The 13,762-nt window shown below is 51.0% G+C and overlaps 1 protein-coding gene across 3 annotated transcripts in view; it reads left to right on the forward strand.

The window, feature by feature from the left end:
• The window catches only part of TMEM71 (transmembrane protein 71), a 30,801-nt gene that overhangs the window by 4,463 nt on the left and 12,576 nt on the right, over positions 1–13,762 (forward strand). For all 3 annotated transcript variants that reach the window (XM_066265640.1, XM_066265641.1, XM_066265639.1), the window contains 3 exons: positions 1,894–2,106; positions 3,901–4,073; positions 12,198–12,383. In XM_066265640.1, coding sequence (XP_066121737.1) covers positions 1,894–2,106; positions 3,901–4,073; positions 12,198–12,383 — 572 coding nt within the window. The remainder of the gene's footprint in view (positions 1–1,893; positions 2,107–3,900; positions 4,074–12,197; positions 12,384–13,762) is intronic.

The raw sequence follows: 13,762 nt of genomic DNA on the forward strand, positions 1-13,762 counted from the left end.
CATCGCCCCCTGGTGGGCAGAGCGTCGCTCCTGGCGGGTGGATCCCGGTCGGGCACATGCGGGAGTCTGTCTGACTGTCTCTCCCCATTTCCAGCTTCAGAAAAATACAAAAAAAAAAAAAAATAGCATCACTAACTTTAGTGCAGGAATTCATTATGGATAGGCTTAACAGTGGTAGAGTGTCGGCCTGTCGTGCAGGAGTCCCAGGTTCGATTCCCGGCCAGGGCACACAGGAGAAGTGCCCATCTGCTTCTCCACCCCTCCCCCTCTCCTTCCTCTCTGTCTCTCTCTTCCCCTCCCACAGCCGAGGCTCCATTGGAGCAAAGTTGGCCCGGGTGCTGGGGATGGCTCTATGGCCTCTGCCTCAGGTGCTAGAATGGCTCTGGATGCAGCAGAGCGATGCCCCAGATGGGCAGAGCATCGCCCCCTGATGGGCATGCCAGGTGGATCCTGGTCCGGCACATGCGGGAGTCTGTCTGACTGCCTCCCCGTTTCCAACTTCAGAAAAATATAAAAAAAATAATAATAATAAAAATAAAAATGTACTAGAAGTTCAGTGGAGCATGAGGGTGCCTTCCAATTGTACAGACGGGTGATTGTTTTTCAAACTTAAGACATGTATAGATTTACTTCACTAAATTGAAGAGACTTCCTTGATACCAAATGAAGGGAGGTAGCTAAGCAACCATTTGTGCAGCTGACCCAGAGGGAAGCTGGCAAAGGCTAAAGCTAAAAAGATCTCATTGACTGCATGCTCACCCTATAACTCCTCTGTGTCTGGTGGCTGCGGAGTTCCATTTATCTATTACAGTGACGACAAGGGTAAGGATACAGTGTGTACAGGGCTGTTCAAAGTCAGGGGGTAGAGTAGATTATGAACTTCCAAGACCGCAGAGAAGTTGTTTTGCAATTTTTCCACCTCCCCCCTCAATTGACTAACATGAAGGGGTCAGGTGCATTGCTTGGTGAAGAAACTGATGAGCCATAATATAGTCATCAAAGTGTTTACAATGGAGGCCCTGGCCGGTTGGCTCAGTGGTAGAGCGTCGGCCTGGCGTGCGGGGGACCCTGGTTCGATTCCCGGCCAGGGCACACAGGAGAAGTGCCCATTTGCTTCTCCACCCCCCACCCCCTCCTTCCTCTCTCTCTCTTCCCCTCCCGCAGCCAAGGCTCCATTGAAGCAAACATGGCCCAGACGCTGGGGATGGCTCCTTGGCCTCTGCCCCAGGCGCTAGAGTGGCTCTGGTCACAGCAGAGCGATGCCCCGGAGGGGCAGAGCATCGCCCCCTGGTGGGAAGAGCGTCGCCCCTGGTGGGCGTGCCGGGTGGATCCCCGTCCAGCGCATGCGGGAGTCTGTCTGACTGTCTCTCCCTGTTTCCAGCTTCAGAAAAATACAAAAAAAAAAAAAAAAGTGTTTACAATGGAAAGAAGCACTAAATGTTCTGCAGCTCATGCTCTCGCAGGTGAGGAGCTGAAGCCCAGAAGATTAAGACCGACATTCCTAGGGTCACAGAAGTAATCGGTAGCCACGAATGCAGAGAGGCAATTTCCCTCATGGTGACTGGAAATGTGGGTTCTGTGAGACTGGACATTCTGGACAGAGATTTAAAGGACTTTCCTTCTTAATCTGTTCACCTTTTTCATCCAGTCCACTGGCCCCCACCCCTCTGGCAACCATTCATCCGAATTCTGTTTCTGTTCTGCTTGTTTACTTTATTCTTTAGATTCCCACATTTCGGTGAAATCATACGGGATTTGTCTTTCTCTGTCTGGCTTGTTGCACTTAGCATATCATGCCTTCCAGGCCCAGCCACGCTGTCACAAATGGTAAGATGTCATCCTTTTTTGTGGCCAAGTAATATTCCGTTGTGTATATCTCTATTCCCTCTGTAGTTTTACCCGGGATTTCCTGGATGGCGACAGTTCCTTTGACTGCTGCTCCTTAGACCCGCTGACAGGCTCCTACCTTCCCTGTCGTCGAAGCCCCAGGCTCCTCACCAATGGCTACTACATTTGGACAGAAGACAGTTTCCTCTGCAGCAGAGATGGCAACATAACCCTGAGCCCATCCCAGACCAGTGTGATGTACAAGGAGAGCTCAGTCCGGTGAGTAGAAAGTACTACACAGAAAAAAATCAGAAGTCTGATCCCTTCCTCAGTTATTCACGCGCTCATTTGCTCATTGAGAACGCATTGATAAGGAGCCCGTGACTGCTCCCGACCGTGGAGACACAAAGGCTGATAAGGGGTATGTCTAGCCTGCGTGGAAACAAACAGCAGGTACAAGTCTGAATAGGGCGAGATGAGGGGAAAGGAAGACAGCTGGTTTTACCTGGGGGAACAGGTTCAAACGAACTTCCTAGAGATGATGATGAGTGATGTGAATCTGGAGAGATGTGGGACGTGCGAAAGGAGACTTCTGGAGAGAGATCTGAGAGACCCTGATACAATTTGAGGAATGGCAAATTGTTTGGTAAAACTACAACTTAGGCCTGACCAGGCGGTGGCGCAGTGGATAGAGTGTCGGACTGGGATGCGGAGGACCCAGGTTCGAGACCCCGAGGTCGCCAGCTTGAGCGTGGGCTCATCTGGTTTGAGCAAAGCTCACCAGCTTGGACCCAAGGTCGCTGGCTTGAGCAAGGGGTTACTCGGTCTGCTGAAGGCCCATGGTCAAGGCACATATGAGAAAGCAATCAGTGAACAACTAAGGTGTCACAATGAAAAACTAATGATTGGTGTTTCTCATCTCTCTCCATTCCTGTCTGTCTGTCCCTATCTATCCCTCTCTCTGACTCTCTCTCTGTCTCTGAAAGAAAAATACAACTTAGGGTGAAAAGAACTGGTCTGCAAGAAATAAGACGGGTTGCAGAGGCAGAAGCTGGTGGAGGGGTCCATTCGAGGCTGAGGAGTCTGGGATTTATTCTGGAGATAAAGAGGAACCATTGACAAACTGTCAGATTTCTCCTTAGCAAGAGGACACTGATAGCGATGGAGAGGATGGATTGGTGGGGCTCTGGTAGTGTGTAGAGTCCAAATCTTTCAGAAACGCAAACAACTATGTCATCACTGCGCCCTTGTCCTGGACATACATATGTCAGTGATCTCCCTCTGCTCGAACGTGAAGTTTCATCTCCTCCACTTAGCACTCTGGGTTCTTCACGACCAGCTTCTTTTTAGCTTCCTAGCCTCAGTTCCCAGCATGATCCAATATGGGAGTCACCTGTGCTTCCACAAACAGGTCAGACTACCCTGTGCAGCTCACAGCGCTGCTACTTCACAAAGCATCCCCGGACTCCCGACTCACAGAGCCCCTCCTGGTGCTCTTGTAGCTGATGCCTTCAACTAGCAGCCCCTAGTTAATTCGATCAGAGCATGCGTCCCCCCAACAGCACAGCAACAGAGCGGAGAGTGTGGAGCCAGACTGCCTGGGTGTGCATCTCAGCTATGACCTCAAACAAGTCGCTCAACGTCTTCGTGACTCAGTTTCTTGATTTGAACAGTGTGATAACAGTGGTGCCTACCTCACAGGGCCATCCGGAGGATCATGTGAGTTACTCTACGTAAACCACTGAGCAGGACACCTGGCGCAGAATAAGCTCTGTGCAAGTGTGAGCTCTGTCTGCGTCGTTCCTGTCCTTCTTCCATACTAGACTGTAAATGATTTGTGCCCAGGGTTTTGTCTTATATCTCGGTATCCTGGACATTGATCCAAGCCCCTGGCACACACAGACACGTAAGAAACTTCTGTGGCATTAATAGAGGCAAGAAAGTAAATGAGCTCCGTGGACCTGAATTGTAGAGATGTGCTCGGTTGATCAAATCACGTTTGCTCGATTCTCTGTTTGGAACCTGAGGTGATGGCTGTTCCTTATCTGCCATGTCATTTTCATGTCTTTCCAGAATATTCAGGAAGAAAAGGAGAATCCGCCGTTCTTTCTCTTCGCTCTTCGACCTCAGTGCCTCTGAATCCTGGCTGCATGGAAGCCTCTTTGGGGATGTGGACTCTCCCCCAGGTGACGACATCTGGTTGGAGGGAGTCAGCAGGCTCAACGTGCATCATGGCAGTGACAGTGGTGAGTTGGACTCTCCTTTTCCGAATGAGCAGGAGCAACACTTGGTCCTGGGCCAATGCAAAACCTGCAGACGGCTGACATTTTGGTGGAGAGGATGAGCCACATTTAAAAATTCATCTAAAGTTCTCTCCACACTACTTATATGATCCAAATACATGTTATGTCCTGCAGAAATAGCCTAAAATTTAAATGTGTAAATTACTAAGTTGATAAAACCTGAAAAACATTTGCACGTCTCCAAGGTAACTTTTCTGTATGGGATAATGGCGGAGACAGGATACTGGAGTCAGAATTCAAGTCCTAGTTTGGGCACATTGTGGTAGGTACTTAACATTACTAATTCTCAGTTTCTTCATTTTTATAACAAGATATGCATGCATAGTATGATAATAATATATTTACATATTATATTGGTATATATGATACTAATACATGAAATATTTCTGTTGAAATCTATGCTGTATGTATATATTAGACATATCATATGTCTTTCATAATACACATTATATAATATTATCATATGTAAATATGTATGAAGATACACATACATGTATATAAAACACAGTATACTGTAATGGAAGCTCAAAGTATATCTTTTTTTTTTTTTAACAGAATCCATTTTATTTATTTATTTATTTGTTTGTTTATTTATTTATTTATTTTGTATTTTTCTGAAGCTGGAAACAGGGAGAGACAGTCAGACAGACTCCCGCATGCGCCCGACTGGGATCCAGCTGGCACGCCCACCAGGGGCGATGCTCTGCCCACCAGGGGGCAATGCTCTGCCCCTCTGGGGCGTCGCTCTGCCGCGACCAGAGCCACTCTAGCGCCTGAGGCAGAGGCCAAGGAGCCATCCCCAGCGCCCGGGCCATCTTTGCTCCAATGGAGCCTTGGCTGCGGGAGGGGAAGAGAGAGACAGAGAGGAAGGAGGGGGGGGTGGAGAAGCAAATGGGCGCTTCTCCTATGTGCCCTGGCCAGGAATCGAACCTGGGCACCCCGCACGCCAGGCCGACGCTCTACCGCTGAGCCAACCGGCCAGGGCTCAAAGTATATCTTAATATTCAATGAGACAGTACATACCAGGCATAGTTCCATGCTTGATATTCAGTAATTTGTAGCTATAACTGTTTTTAGTGCTAGAAAGGAAACAATGGATATTTAGTGGGCGCCTACCACCTGCCAGACAAGCACTGGGTCTAGGGATACAGGTGAACACAAATTACATAACCCTTGTTTCTACTTTACTGGGGCAGGGTGTGGGGTCTGGGCTTTTGTTAGATAATTTCATAAACAAATACAAAACAAAGTTGTGGTAAGTAAGTGCCATGAAGTAAAGGTATATAATGTAATGGGAGATTCGCAACAACATCGAGTCCCTATTATTCTTATCCCCATTTTACAGAAGGGAAAACTAAGGCAGATTAGATACTCTACATGGGGCCTCACACTTAATAAGTGGCAGAACCTGGATTCAAACTTAAGAGTTCTTGAGCATGTGGTCACTAAGCTACACCCAGGAAAGTCTCTTTGGGGAAAATTTCTCAGGCAGGGAACCAGAAGACCGTGACATCACAAAAGAAAGGCATATAAAGAAATGTCTATAGTCAGCCACAAAAAAAGAAAAAAAGATAAAATACTGCCATTGGCGACAACATGGATGGATCTCGAGTTGCATGTCACATAAAATAAGATAAAAAGGGAGGAGAACTGTACACCTGAAATTTGCATAGTGTTATCAAATGCTACCCCAATATGTTTAATAAAAATACAAGAAATAGAGGTCAGTTTTCAGCCTTAGATATATATTTTTATATCTAAGTTTTCAGCCTTAGATATATATATATTCAGCTATAGATATATATTTTTTAAAGAAATGGCTAATGGTGTACAGCTTTATAGAGAGGTTGGTGCAAGTGTTCCGGAGCCTGAAGAAGAAAGTCTCTGGTAAATAAGCTGTGCACGGGACCTTCAATCAGAAGGGGACGTCAGGGGCACCTTCCCTATTGGCAGCACCCTGAGAGACAGGCACAGGTACCCATGGAACTAAAGAGCACTCCTTGTTTTTCCAATTGAGATATAATTCACATATCATCAAATTTACCGTTCTAATTTGCAGAATTAGGGGACTTTTAAAAATATATTTACAAAGTAAGTTATGCAATCATGACCACTTTTTAATCCCAGAACATTTCCAGCACCCCAGGAGAAGTCCGCACAAGCATGACCCGTCCCGTGCCCCCTCCCACCCCCTTGACAATCGTTAGTGTCCTTTCGGTCCCCACAGCTTTGCCCCTGTGAGGTGTTCCTGCCTTTTTTAGCTGTGTCTTCTGGTCGGTAGCACGGCTGCAGAGCAGCTTGCTTCTGCTGACCTGTCATATGCCTTTGAGAGTTTTCTTCCCTTGGTTCTAGCCTGGCTTTCTGCACAAAGACAAGTCTCTTCTCAAAGCGACATTTCCTGGAGTGTGGGGCGGGGCGGGGCAGCAGGTGCCTCTAGAACGCAGCAGCAACGAGCTCAGAGACCCACAGTGGGACAGAGGCTGTGATCCCTCTTCCAATTCTCTCAGGCTCCTGCTGAATCCAAGGAGGAGGCTCAGGTCAGAGCCTCCGTAGCTTTCAGACTATTGAGCTCCGCCTTTTGTTTTCTCTAAGATCTCTTAACAAAGAACAAGCATCAGAGCTTCTTGCTGAATGAAGCAGTATTCAGTGCAAATTAAATAAGGTCTCGTTTCCATGTACCCATTTTTACATTTATTTTCTCTCTAGGGCATTTAGATGATCAAGATAAAGTTTCTTTCAAAGTAAAAGACTAACGTGGGGCAATCAAAGGAAAATAGTAAGTGTCTAGGCGTACACAGGCTAGGGGCACAGGCTAGGGGCACAGGCTAGGGGGACACAGACTAGGGGACACAGGCTAGGGGGACACAGGCTAGGGGCACAGGCTAGGAGGACACAGGCTAGGGGCACAGGCTAGGGGGACACAGACTAGGGGACACAGGCTAGGGGGACACAAGCTAGGGGCACAGGCTAGGAGGACACAGGCTAGGGGCACAGGCTAGGGGGACACAGGCTAGGGGCACAGGCTAGGAGGACACAGGCTAGGGGCACAGGCTAGGAGGACACAGGCTAGGGGCACAGGCTAGGGGGACACAGACTAGGGGACACAGGCTAGGGGGACACAAGCTAGGGGCACAGGCTAGGAGGACACAGGCTAGGGGCACAGGCTAGGGGGACACAGGCTAGGGGCACAGGCTAGGAGGACACAGGCTAGGGGCACAGGCTAGGAGGACACAGGCTAGGGGGACACAGGCTAGGGGCACAGGCTAGGGGACACAGGGTAGGGGTACAGAGGCTAGGGGACACAGGCTAGGGGAACACAGGCTAAGAGGACACAGGGTAGGGGGACACAGAGTAGGGGACACAGGCTAGGGGTACACAGGGTAGGGGACACAGGCTAGGGGGACACAGGCTAAGAGGACACAGGGTAGGGGGACACAGAGTAGGGGACACAGGCTAGGGGTACACAGGGTAGGGGACACAGGCTAGGGGGACACAGGCTAGGGGGACACGGGGTAGGGGACACAGGCTGAGGGACACAGGATAAGAGACAGGCTAGGGGACACAGGCTAGGGGACACAGGCTAGGGGGACACAGGCTAGGGGACACAGGCTAAGGGACACAGGCTAGGGGACACAGGCTAGGGACACAGGCTAGGGGGACACAGGCTAGGGGCACAGGCTAGGGGCACAGGCTAGGAGGACACAGGCTAGGGGGACACAGGCTAGGGGGACACAGGCTAAGAGGACACAGGCTAGGGGACACAGGCTAGGGGGACACAGGCTAGGGGCACAGGCTAGGGGGACACAGGTTAGGGGCACAGGCTAGGGGGACACAGGCTAGGGGGACACAGGCTAGGGACACAGGCTAGGGGGACACAGGCTAGGGGGACACAGGCTAGGGACACAGGCTAGGGGGACACAGGCTAGGGACACAGGCTAGGGGGACACAGGCTAGGAGGACACAGGCTAGGGGGACACAGGCTAGGGACACAGGCTAGGGGGACACAGGCTAGGAGCACAGGCTAGGAGGACACAGGCTAGGGACACAGGCTAGGGGGACACAGGCTAGGGGCACAGGCTAGGGGCACAGGCTAGGGGACACAGGCTAGGGGCACAGGCTAGGGGGACACAGGCTAGGGGACACAGGCTAGGGGACACAGGCTAGGAGGACACAGGCTAGGGGCACAGGCTAGGGTGACACAGGCTAGGGGCACAGGCTAGGGGGACACAGGCTAAGGGACACAGGCTAGCAGGACACAGGCTAGCAGGACACAGGCTAGGAGGACACAGGCTAGGGATACAGGCTAGGGGACACAGGGTAGGGGCCACAGGCTAGAGGACACAGGCTAGGGGACACAGGGTAGGGGACACAGGCTAGAGGACACAGGCTAGAGGACACAGGCTAGGGGACACAGGGTAGGGGACACAGGCTAGAGGACACAGGCTAGAGGACACAGGCTAGGGGACACAGGGTAGGGGACACAGGCTAGAGGACACAGGCTAGAGGACACAGGCTAGGGGACACAGGGTAGGGGACACAGGGTAGGGGACACAGGCTAGGGGACACAGGCTAGGGGGACACAGGCTAGGGGCACAGGCTAGGGGGGCACAGGCTAGGGGACACAGGCTAAGGGACACAGGCTAGGGGACACAGGCTAGGGGGACACAGGCTAGGGGGGCACAGGCTAGGGGACACAGGCTAAGGGACACAGGCTAGGGGACACAGGCTAAGGGACACAGGCTAGGGGACACAGGCTAGGGGGACACAGGCTAGGGACACAGGCTAGGGGGACACAGGCTAGGAGGACACAGGCTAGGGGGACACAGGCTAGGGGCACAGGCTAGGGGACACAGGCTAGGGGCACAGGCTAGGGGGACACAGGCTAGGGGACACAGGCTAGGGGACACAGGCTAGGAGGACACAGGCTAGGGGCACAGGCTAGGGTGACACAGGCTAGGGGCACAGGCTAGGGGGACACAGGCTAAGGGACACAGGCTAGCAGGACACAGGCTAGCAGGACACAGGCTAGGAGGACACAGGCTAGGAATACAGGCTAGGGGACTCAGGGTAGGGGCCACAGGCTAGAGGACACAGGCTAGGGGACATAGGCTAGGGGACACAGGGTAGGGGACACAGGGTAGGGAACACAGGCTAGGGGACACAGGGTAGGGGACACAGGCTAGAGGACACAGGCTAGAGGACACAGGCTAGGGGACACAGGGTAGGGGACACAGGGTAGGGGACACAGGCTAGGGGACACAGGCTAGGGGGACACAGGCTAGGGGCACAGGCTAGGGGGGCACAGGCTAGGGGACACAGGCTAAGGGACACAGGCTAGGGGACACAGGCTAGGGGGACACAGGCTAGGGGGGCACAGGCTAGGGGACACAGGCTAAGGGACACAGGCTAGGGGACACAGGCTAGGGGGACACAGGCTTGGGGGGCACAGGCTAGGGGGACACAGGCTAGGGGCACAGGCTAGGGGGGCACAGGCTAGGGGGACACAGGCTAGGGGCACAGGCTAGGGGGGCACAGGCTAGGGGGACACAGGCTAGGGGCACAGGCTAGGGGGGCACAGGCTAGGGGGACACAGGCTAGGGGACACAGGCTAGGGACACAGGCTAGGGGGGACACAGGCTAGGGGGACACAGGCTAGGGGGGACACAGGCTAGCGGGGACACAAGCTAGGGACACAGGCTAGGGGGACACAGGCTAGGGGGACACAGGCTAGGGACACAGGCTAGGGGGACACAGGGTAGGGGGACACAGGGTAGGGGACACAGGGTAGGGGACAGAGGCTAGGGGGACACAGGCTAGCGGGACACAGGCTAGGGGGACACAGGCTAGGGGCACAGGCTAGGGGGACACAGGCTAGGGGACATAGGCTAGCGGGACACAGGCTAGGGGGATACAGGCTAGGGGGACACAGGCTAGGGGGACACAGGCTAGGGGGACACAGGCTAGGGGCACAGGCTAGGGGGACACAAGGTAGGGGACACAGGGTAGGGGACACAGGCTAGGGGGACACAGGCTAGGGGACACAGGCTAGGGGACACGTCAGAAGTCAAGAAGATGATGCTGAGGTGAGCAGATTTGGGAATCACTGTTCTGAAGGCAGGATCTCACAGATTTGGAAATTCAGATCTAGTTTTCCCCTAGTTGCCTCTTCAAAATATGTCCAAACAATTTTAAAGTAATTGAACCACAACAGAGCTGCACATACAGGAGGGTCTCTTGTTAAAATTCTCGTAGTTTCCAAATATCTTCTAAATATAACAAATCAAACCACCCCCTCCAAAATCGGTAATTAGTCAACCGGGCGCACATGGGACTCTGAAATCTCGTCTCGGCTGTCAACTGCAATCAAATCATCCCTAGACACCCTGGTTTCCGGATTTACCCAATGCCTCGTGACTTTTATCAGCAATTTATTTTTCTCTGGAAAATGTTGCCTGGTTAGAAGACTCAAGAATTTAAAATTAAATAGTTCTGCTGTTTTCTCTGGGCAGCGGATGCAATCAAAACTTACTTCCCCTGATTTTCTCTTGCTTCATTTTTCCGGCTAAAGAAGACTTTTGTTGTTTTGTTGTTGCCTATTTTGTTTAGCCTTAGTTCACCCCTTTTGCAGCTGTGTCGAGACCCCTTTCCTCACTAGTTGCAATTACTCCGTAGCCGGCGCCCTAGACCCCAATACTGCAAATGGTGATGGGTTCCCAGCGCCCCGTGAGTCACCCTGAAAATGGACAGAGGACTCAGACACAGGGGACTGGTCAGGACTTTCTGCTCCGCTTTTGCCAGTCCTAAGAAAGAAAGGCAAGATGGCCTCATGCATGGCACATCCAACTTGAGGTCTGCCATTTCCTCTAGAGCTAATTAATGCCTCTCCCACAAATATCCTTGATCACATAAACAGAATGAAGGGTAAAAATCACATGATTATATCAATGGAGGTAGAAAGAGGATTTGATAAAAGCCAGCACCCATTTCTGATGAAAACTCTCAACAAAGTGTGTCTACAGGGAACATACCTCAACATAGTCAAGGCCACACATGACCAACCCACAGCCAACAAAAGACTCAGTGGGCAGAAACTAAAAGCATTTCCCTGAAGATCGAGGATAAGACAGGGCTGTTCAATTTCACCACTTTTACTTGACACGGTACTGGAAGTCCTAGCCACAGCCATTAGACAAGAAGAGGAAATAAAAGGCATCCAAACTGGGAAGGAGGAGCAGGGCACAGCTGTGTGGCTGGCCTCCCGCTTGCAGCGCAGGGTCTGCCCTTAACACGAAAACTCCACATTGAGTGAATGACCATATCTGCCCGCCCTGAGCCCATTCAGCTTTGCCTCCTGTTCCCCTTGCTCCAGCTTCCCGTCTCCTCTGGCTTAGGGTCTTCTCTGGGGACGGTCTTCCATCTCGGCTGTTATTTCCTTGAGTCACTTTACCCTCCAGAGATCCCATGACAGCAATCAAAGTAGAGGAAAGCTTTTCTGACTTATTATGGTTTCTTTCAGAACCACCTGGATTGTTACCATATATCAAAACCACATTATTTACATAAAAAATGCACAGCAGTTAGCACAGGGTGCCACCCTCTCTCCGAGACATGCCATCACTCCACTCCCTGCCTGAGGCCTGAATTCCAAACATGTCAGGCTGGAAGTTCCTGCCTTCTGTGGCCCGCCTGCAATTTAGTTTTCCAGCTGCGTGTTGGGGGGGGGGGGCTCCCCTCGGTCACGTTGTCTCTTTGTTTCTACTGCACCGTACCGGCTTCCTTCCCCAAACCTTCATTTCCTGGGGCCTGGGCAGGTCTCAGTACCAAAGATCCTTTTCCTCTTTGACCTTCAGGGATGATGACAAATGGAAATGCCATCTCATCTAAAGGTCCATGTCCCAACCTACTCCAGTGGCGTTACTATGGTCATGATCGCTAGTTACAGCTACAGCGCATTGAGAGTCCGGAATACGCATGCATGTACACACACATGCACGCGTGCGCGCGCACACACATGCACATGGCACACACACACACAAACACACTGAAATGAACCTTTTGCTTTTCCAGGAGGTGATCGTGACTGTTCTCTGACCGAAGACTGGGAGTCGGAGAAGCGGATGGCGGAGTCTGGGAAAGCCTCCTCTTCCAGCCGCGTCACACCTGTGTCTCCCGGGAAAAACTCCCACAACTCCTCCCTTGGGGCCCAGGGGAGGGCTTCTGAGCATTGCCAGGGGAACATTTTGAATCATTCAAGTGAGTTTCCTTTCCTTATTATTTTTTTAAATAAAATCTTTGCCACACCCAAACGATTCTTCCTTCCAGGGCCTGAGAACGAGGCAGAGATGACTAATGTGCCCTTAGGAACTGGTATCAACCTGTGTGAGGAAGGTCGGATCTGGGGCGCGGCCAGCGCCCACGGGGACAGGACGCATTCACAGGGGAGGTGACTGCCTTTGAGGTGTCACCTGACAGGCATCAGAAAGACCGGATTTGCAGTGTTTTATTTGCTTTTCAAAAACCCTGAAGACGTTTGGCAAAATGTTAGGCTTTGCTAAATCTGGGCAGCCATGCGCAGGTTTTCTCTTCGTATTTAGCTGTGTATTTGACATAATCCATAAAGAAAAAAGGAAAAGAAGGAGATATATCCCTTAATGCTTTGTCCCTGGCGAGGAAAAGTCAAATAAATAGGTATTGGGATTTCCTGTCAGGGGTCAATCAGAAATAAACTCATCAAGTGCGTCCCCTGACCTCTAGTTTGTGAATTCGGGATTGCTCGCGTTTGCACACACTGGTACGGCAAGTCTGAAGTCCAGCTCCCCGCTTGTTAGCTGTACCCCAGAAACAATTCACCTAACCCTCTAAAACTTAACATTTTCCTCTACAAATGAAGATCGTCAGAATTCCTACGTTATTCTGATGAAAATAATTCAGGTAAAGCACTTAGCGCCTGTGTCATGTAGATGAAAGACTCCAAAAATGTAAGACTATGATTACATATAGTTGAGGTCGATGGGAAAATAATAACTTCTCTTTATTTGCATTCACAAAATCACTGACTGTCTCCTTCTTCTCACAAAGACAAAATGCCCTGTTTCATTTTGTGTCCAGTGCAGCTATTAAATAAGTGTTTAAGAGGCATTTCTAGTTTCCTTTCCAGGTGTCAGGATGACAGGAAAAGCAGCTTTTCCTGTTTAGACCGTTTTCAGGTGATCCACACCTCCATTGCCACCTCCTCCAGGGAGCCCAGTCTGTGCTTCTGGGGAAAGGAATATTAAGTGAACTCTCCTGGTGCTCCTCTGCTCCCAGGGCTCCCCGCTTTCATGCCCATTTCCTGCACTGCTATTGCACATTGACTTCTGTGCCTCGCCCAATGGGTATGAGTTCCTTGGGGATGGGTACTATATCTAAGTCATCTTGGATCCCAAACTGCCCACATCGTGCTTGGCACAGAGTAGGGTCTTCATGACTGTGGTGGGTCAGTTAAGGGCACTAAGTGTGCTGTCTCTATTGTTACAGATAAGAACACTCACATTCACACAGGTCAAGTGAGCCTTGGCACATGCCCTTTGCTAGGTGTGAAATGTACCTGCTATAGCTACAACCCCAACCCCCTCTTTAAGGTTTAAATCAAG

This window comes from Saccopteryx bilineata, chromosome 3 (assembly GCF_036850765.1).
Source record: "Saccopteryx bilineata isolate mSacBil1 chromosome 3, mSacBil1_pri_phased_curated, whole genome shotgun sequence".
NCBI classification, from domain to species: Eukaryota; Metazoa; Chordata; class Mammalia; order Chiroptera; family Emballonuridae; genus Saccopteryx; species Saccopteryx bilineata.